The sequence below is a fragment of the Alexandromys fortis genome, unplaced genomic scaffold, assembly GCF_014885135.2.
Source record: "Alexandromys fortis isolate MF-2015 unplaced genomic scaffold, M_Fortis_MF-2015_v1.1 scaffold_19, whole genome shotgun sequence".
Taxonomy (NCBI): domain Eukaryota; kingdom Metazoa; phylum Chordata; class Mammalia; order Rodentia; family Cricetidae; genus Alexandromys; species Alexandromys fortis.
The window spans coordinates 18,144,738-18,152,409 of NW_026067890.1; the positions used below are offsets into that span (position 1 = coordinate 18,144,738).

Genomic DNA, 7,672 nt, shown 5'->3' on the forward strand with positions numbered 1-7,672 from the left:
GTAACCATTTCAGATATAAAAGAATCGCATTCTTAAAAAAACTGCCTTGTTCAGACAAGCATGTGCAGATCCCACACTTGAATCAACATAAATACTTACTTCACTATAATCATCCCAAACGTATGAATATAAATTGAGGACTTAATCAGCATTTAAAATGATTTGGTTTCTTTTAATGTAAAGCAAAGCAGAAGGAGGGCAGGAGATTAATTTGATAAATTGCATGGTATGTTTATGTGAACCAAGACACTCAAAACATGATTTCAACATATAATATAAAAATCAGTAGGAGACTGAACCTTTGTGTTGCCTTGACAGCTTTCACTTAATATTTATGACATATTCCAACGTAAGAAAGGCACATTTCAAGTTCTTAATGGCTACAGGTGCAGGGACTGGTGTTGAGCAACACAGCAGAGGTTTGTACCCACGGGCAGGTACAGACTACATAAGGTTACATCATTCAGTCACAGGAGAACTGCAATATGATTCCTTTTGAGGAAATATAATTTTGTGTGTTTTTTTTTAAAATCATTTCTTATTGTAGCATGTAACAAGATTTACCTAAACATACAATCACTGACTTCACCAAAAGAGGTTTAAGGCAACATTATTTGCCTCTGGATTTAGTTGGGCAGATTTATTCAGAGTTGTAGCTTTTGAACCAGTGATCATGGTGGGAAAAGATGCAGTGAGGAGCCGAAGCCTGTGAGCAGGTGAAACAGAAATGGCAGTGTGTGGACTCTAACCTGGATTGTCATAGAAAGTGCAGCTATGGAGCAGTTTAACAGTGTGCCCAAGTAAGGTCCATGCCACAAAAATCTCCAAAGAAAAAAGAGGTAGAAATGGAGGAGAAGGAGTTCCAGAATCACAGGAGAATATAAAAGAGATGGAAAGACAACCGTGGAACAAAAATACTTAGACATATTAAAAAATTCTATTCATCAGAATAGATTCTTCCTAGAATTGATGGAATTCTTTCCGAAAGTTTCCATAGGGAAGATTGTCACTGGCAGGGCCCCAGCAGTTTTGGAATACTGGAGTCACACTGATCTTAAAAATACCTCTTTTCTTTAATGTTGGACCTGGATTCATTGAGCTGGGTATTGGAGTTGATTATCACACTCGGCTACTGCCTGTGAGTGGATTAGTAGGAGCTGATCAAACAGTTTTCCTTGGTTGTCATATTTCAGTTCAATCAGTCAAAGTAAATAAAAATTAACCGCAGGAAACTGTTCTGGGGACTGCGCGAGGCTTCCATAAGATGTTTTCCTCATGGCCATGCCTCGTACTAAAGTCATTTTCTGAGCCTCTCCGTGTATTATAACAGCAATCTCCATTAGGCACTGCCATTTTCTCATTCGTAGTTCATTCTTCAGTCCCCTCTTCCGACTGCAGTGTGACATCACTGTCTGATTGCTTGCCATGACTCGAGAGCTGTCATCTTAGACTTCTGTTTGTGTTAAGTCATATTGACATTAGTAGCTACCTCCTTTACTTTCCTTCTATGTTATCAGTGTTTAAATTTCCTGATAGATTTCCTTGTAAACAGTTACTGCTGTCACAGTTGGCTCACACCCATTGTCTTCCGTCTACATCCCAGTCCTTCCCACTCTTTGTCCCTTCCCAATCTTTTCCCTTTCATGTCTTGTAAAGATGGTCAGAGCTGCTATGTGCTCATGATCAAGATGGCCATGTGATATCCTGATGAAACAATGGCTAGTACTTTCCCCTATCCTATAGACCTGCCTTTCCATCCCCTCTTCTATAATACCCTCAGGTTTTGAAGTTAGTGATTCAGATATTCCATCACAAGATACACAAAGTTGATCTAAATATATATAAATGGAACCTTTAGAATTATGAGCCAAACTATATCTTTTCAATCCTTTGAAGTTGATCTCTCCTGAGTGTTAATCAAGTATAAAATGTTGATATGCACAAGTATCATATTTACCTAAATTTTCTATCTTTAGCTTAAACCATCTTTGTGACATCCATGATCTTAACATGATCAGCCACTTGCCATCTCAACCCAAATATTATTCAGACTTCAACCCTGAAGTCATAGCTGCTGTCAATTCCTTCCCACTGGAGTGAGTGGCTCATGAACCTTTTGGTTTTCTATATCACGAGCCCTGTAATTTTCTTGCTATAGTTTCATTTTTGTTGCATGAACAAACTACCCTGACCAAAGTAACTTGCATATGAAGAGGCTCACTTCAGTTTTTAACCTTGGGTTAAAGTCCATCATTGTGGGGAAGTCACAGTGGGAACTTCAAACAGTCACATCAAGGGCAGAGGGAAATGAGTGATCTCTTGCTGGGACTCAGCTAAATTACTCTTACAGAGTTGAGAACCTCATACCTAGGGTATGGGCTCACCCACAATAGGCAAGTTTTCCAACCTCAATTCACTCACAACAGTTTCCTGCAGATAGTTCCCCAGGTCAGCCCAATTTAGATAAGCCCTCCCTCCATGAGACTCTTCCTGGGCGATTCCAGGTTGTGTCTAACCAACATGGCTTACCATTACAATTATTTTATTTTTCTTTCTCTTTATTTGTGTGATTTTTGCCATTACAGTTTATTTGAAAAATTTCTCTTTTTAATTTCTTCCACTAAACCCTCCCATATATGCCTTTCTGCTCTCTTTCAAATTCATGGCCTTTTTTCACTAATTGTTATTACATGTACATATATGTCTATATACATAGATTTCTAAGTATATCCTGTTATATCAGTATAATGTTTCTTGTATTCATGCTTTCAGGGATGACTGTTTGGCACTAGATAACCAACAGTGCATCTACAAAACACTCTTGTGCCTAAGGACTAGGAAACATAAGAAATCAAGCAAGGGAACTACTAATATGCAAACAAACATGGCAGAGGAGCTTAAGAGAAAGGAAGTTGTGATACACAGCACATAGATATAACTTGTTCTAATGCAGAAGATACACGTGAAGGTCAGGGAAGGCTAGAAGGCTGAGGGATTTCTAGTCATGACTGTGGAAGGTTTTCGGTTTGGGGTTTTTCTGTAAGATTTCCATATATGATGTTGGAACCAGCAAAGGGGTTTCTGTAGTGTGAAAGTCTAAGGTGCTTATTGTTTTTCTCTACAGGACACAGCCAGTCCCATCCAGTATCTGATAGATTTCAGCATCTGGATCATCTGAATGTCTGCAGTAAGACACAGATGTCGTTTTATGGATCTAAATGATGTCAAAGGACAGCGTGTGTTTTAACAGGGATGCCTAGAAAATATTTTTCCCTCCCTATCCTTATTTCGCAGTTATTTTTAAAATCACTGTAATACTTTGTTGACCTAAAAATAATGTAATGAAATAACAAATGCAACTCAGAGACTTAGGCAACAACGACGTAAACTATTAACATATATAACTCTTGTTTGGCCAGAATGGCACTTCTTACTTCCAATTATCTTTTTTTTTTTTTTTGGTTTATACTTACACTGTCTCTGTGCATATGCACTGTGTGCCTGTGCCATGGTTCACGTATATGAAGATCAGAGGATAACTTGCTGGAATCTGTTCTCTCCTTCAATTCTGCCACCTCTGTGGGTTCTAGATAGCAAACTCAGGCCATCAGGTTTGCTGGCATGTGTCCTGCCGTCCTGACACATATGCCATGCTCCTTACTTTTAGATTTGATTGTTTTTTTAAATATAGGAACTCACTGTGAAGCCCTAAGCATGCCCAGAACTCAACGCGTAGACTAGTCTAGCCCCGCACTCAAACCGATGTGCCCGTCTCTGTCTCCCTTGTTTTCTCCATTAAACGGCACGTGCCACTATGCCTGGCTTAGATTGAAAACTTCTTAAACCAGCAGTAAGTATTTTGAGAAAGCAGCTTATTCCTCTTTAAATAATTCAAAATATTTGAGGAATTAAAATATTGTACAATTTTTGACACTTACTTTTACCTATATGGTGTCTTAGTACAACTGGAACTCCCTGAGACGGGAAAGGAGATTGTGCACTCACTTTGACCTATTGAATTCCTTCCATGTTTTAGTTCTGTGAAAACTGCTTCAGTTTCATACTCTGCATCCATGCGCCCTTGGTTTTCTCATTGTGGATTACTCTAACCACATCATTTCCCCACAGATGTGGCAGTATCTCACACAGGAAGCCATGCCTTCTAATTTTTCCAGTTCTCAAATTGCTTAGTCATTAAGTTGGCTTCCAAACCAGACAAAAAGGCTTCCCAACATAAATTTTATCTTTTTTTTTCTTTCTCTGTTTGTGTAGCCCAGGCTGGCTTCTTACCTTGCCGACCATTAGCTGGTATTAAACAGACTGTACCATGGTTTAAACCCAGGAAGAACTTATTTTTTTAAATATGTAAATGCAAGACTATTAAAAACAATGATCTAAGGATTAAAATAACATCTATGGCACCCTAAAGAGGACTTCACCTATATTTTCTCTTTTAATTCTCAAAAAAAAAAAACCCCACAATCCTTCCAAATATGTGTTACTGTTTCCCAAGATTTTTCTTTTTGATAACAACTGAAAGAGATTGTTGATGATCTCAGGAGGGAAGTGAGGAAGCTGGAACCATGCCTGAGAGAGCCTGCATCTGGAGGCCCCAGAGGTGGGCAGTGCACACTAACATATGTGCAGTAGAAAATTCCTTCTGCTCATCCAGTACCCCATGACACGCTGATGCTTAGGCCTGACTCTCTAGTAATTACACGTTACTGAATAACTTCATGTTTAAGTAAAAACTGTCTAAAGAGATTTCCTTCTTTATTTCTCAGCAAAAGTGACCTAATCAGAACCTGCGGATACTCTAGAGAGAGCAAGCTTTGCCAAGCACCAGAGTAGAATCAGGGGGTTTGCTTAGTAGGGCAGATCGAGATCATAGTTGCAGGAAAAGCTACAAATCCTCTGGATTTAGAGGGAGAGATGTAGGAAACCTCGTTTCATGAAAGCTGTGGCTAAGCACTGACCACATGACAGGTGGGGAGACACATTGCTTCTAATCTTTAATAAGATTTTCTCTTTTCCACAACAAATAACGCCAACTAAAACTTTTTAAAGTATTGGACAAATAATTTGGACTTCAATGAATAGCTCCTAAAGAAAGTAGCAAAAAAAAAAAAAAAAACCTTTAAAAAGCATTAGCTTTAGAATGAAACAGAGGAAGGGTCCCCCTTCTCCCCTTCTGACACTGTTAAACCATAGCTAGTTAAACATAAATCGAAAGACACATTCTAAATCCAGTTCTCGTGATTTGTACATTGTGTGGACTCTGCTGGATAATAAACCTTGCCATCCGCCACTGAAGGACTAGGTGGATACTTAATGGTGAACAGGGCTCTGATGTCAGGATGTGGTCATCACAGGACATGTCTTCACGGGTGTCAAACACGGTTACCACTTTATACTTATTGCTACACAACTCTAGTGAGGAGACACAGGGTGGCTCATGCACTGGTGACTGGATGACTTCCTGGTAGTTACTTCTTGTGTGACCATGGGATGCAATCCCTCTGAAGAGCAGCTTTTCCTCAGACAGGAAGTTGCTGAATGAATTAAGCCCCCATACCACACTAAGTTAGTGTCAACTCCATGGTATGAAAGATCTCACCACTTAATAAATAAGATAAGTAAAGGGGCCCTGTGTGACCCTCCTTCTGGGAAACGGGAAATCTCTTTCTTGAATTGAGTACCCACTAGGGACCTACCAGTCACCAAGGGTAGCTCCAAACTCATGGTTACATGGGTTACTATCCATGGGTCACAAAAATGAAAGCCATAGGCATGAATATGAAAGTGAGCTTTACAGGGAGGAAGTGTGATGGGATGTTGGGGAGGTGGATGGCGAGACTGGTCTGTGTGTATTGTGTACACTTCCAAAACTGTATAATGACAAGCTTGCTAATAAAAAGAAAAGTGGATTTCTTAAAAGACTATGTGCACAATTGGAGTGGGGCTGGGCTAATGTCAAAATACTGTTCTATACTGGGGAATTTTCACATCCATAAGGAAGTAAGTGAAGCAAGTGCTAAATATTGTATTGGGAAAGAGCAAAGAGACGAGGAAAATGACACAGAGGAACAAGAATGCTCCGCAGGACATGGGAGGCGCATCACATCAGCCTGTTGCTCAGAATCACCACTGTCTCCGTGAATTAACCTGAAGAGCAGTGAAACCAAAGGCTTCCAACTCACTGGTTAAACTAAAATTACGAAAGTGGCCACTTGCTCAGGGCCCAAAAAGTGATGGTTTCTGTGTATTTCCTTGGAGAGGCTGCATTGCCACAGACCCCAAGCTATAGAGTGCTGAAGAATGTCAGTGTCTAGCACGTAAAACGACACGGTGTCCCCACACCAGTGGCTCTAACTCATCTCAGGCCATCGCCCACTATTTTAAATACATTTTCCATTTTAACTGAAAATCAGCTGTTCACATTTATTAAAAGTATATTATACCCTAAAGCAACTGAAGCAAAAAAAATGATACTACCTAAAAAAAATGTTATAAGTAATTTAATCCTCCTTAGTACATGAAAAGAATTTCAGGCTGTATTTTCTTGCTGCGTAGCTCCTCAGGAACGTTTCCTCTAAAATGTATATCCTCGTGAAATTTCTTTTCCAAAGCTAACAGTTTTTAAGGCTGATTATAGGACTCACAAATAAGTTTGAAAATAAAACCAAAAGGAACCCAAAGCAACCACCTTAACGTTCATTTGAAAGGAGAAACTCACTGACATACTCAGCCAAAGTGAACCCCTTTTCCTTTTCTCAGTTAGGAGCTCATGGCTCCAGGGAAGCGCAGATTAGCATGAGGCAAGTGAAATGGCAAGGATGTAAGAGAGAGGTATTTTGCTCCATTCATATACATTTCAGATGAGACCTAGCCTCAAGGCCATGTGCAAAATGATTTTAGAAATGTCTGGACACTGCCTGGAGCACTCGGGAAAAGTTCTAGCTCGTCAGAAGTTGTGCAGGCAGGGGCTAAAAGCTGCTAGAATAGGAAGTACACACCCCACCCACTCCCATCCATCACAGCAGCTGCTTGGTAGAGAAGTCCTCCAGATGTGAGGGAAACAGAGACTCTGGGTTTAAAGATACCCTGATCTTGGTGGCTCCAGGACAAACTGTACTGGAGGCCCTTAATTTCAGCGGGGCCCCAGGTTCATCTTGAACCCTCCACCCACAGCCCTGGCAAAGGCAAGACCACCCACCTGGAGGCGATGGGCCAGCAGTGAGCAGGTCCTGGCTGCTGCCCCTAGTGCCAGAAGCCAAATGAAGCATTGCTGGTGGTTGGAGCCAGAGGCCTGGGAACTGCAGCAGCAGGGTCCCTGCCTGCAACTTCCCCTGCAGACCTTGAGCTCTGCTGGGCTGTGGCCCTGCAGCTTGCTTCCCACCCTGGGTACTGTGGCCTGAGGTTTCCGGAAGTGTAGCCCCGGCACTGCTTCGCTGGGGGAAGTGAAACTGCTTATGGCTTGGTGTTACATGGGTTTCAGAGAGTTCTCTTAAGTTCTTATCATATGCCCTCTTCCAGTCTGCCTTTAGACTCAGGTGACCTGCAGCTTGCCTTTCTTCTCCCATTCTGGCTTTCCCTGCTACATTTTGGGCTGCCCCTTCTGCCTGTAAGAAAGGGACACCGGAGTATACCTCTAGAAAGGAAACTGCTTGAC

General features: G+C 41.1%; 1 protein-coding gene across 1 annotated transcript in view; it reads right to left on the reverse strand.

The window, feature by feature from the left end:
• Positions 1–7,381, reverse strand: part of Bank1 (B cell scaffold protein with ankyrin repeats 1) — a 212,615-nt gene extending 205,234 nt beyond the window's left edge. Inside the window, exon 1 of the mRNA XM_050160095.1 lies at positions 7,217–7,381. Within this exon, the coding sequence (XP_050016052.1) occupies positions 7,217–7,286 (70 nt within the window). The 5' untranslated portion in view covers positions 7,287–7,381. The remainder of the gene's footprint in view (positions 1–7,216) is intronic.
• Between the last annotated feature and the right edge of the window lie 291 nt (positions 7,382–7,672).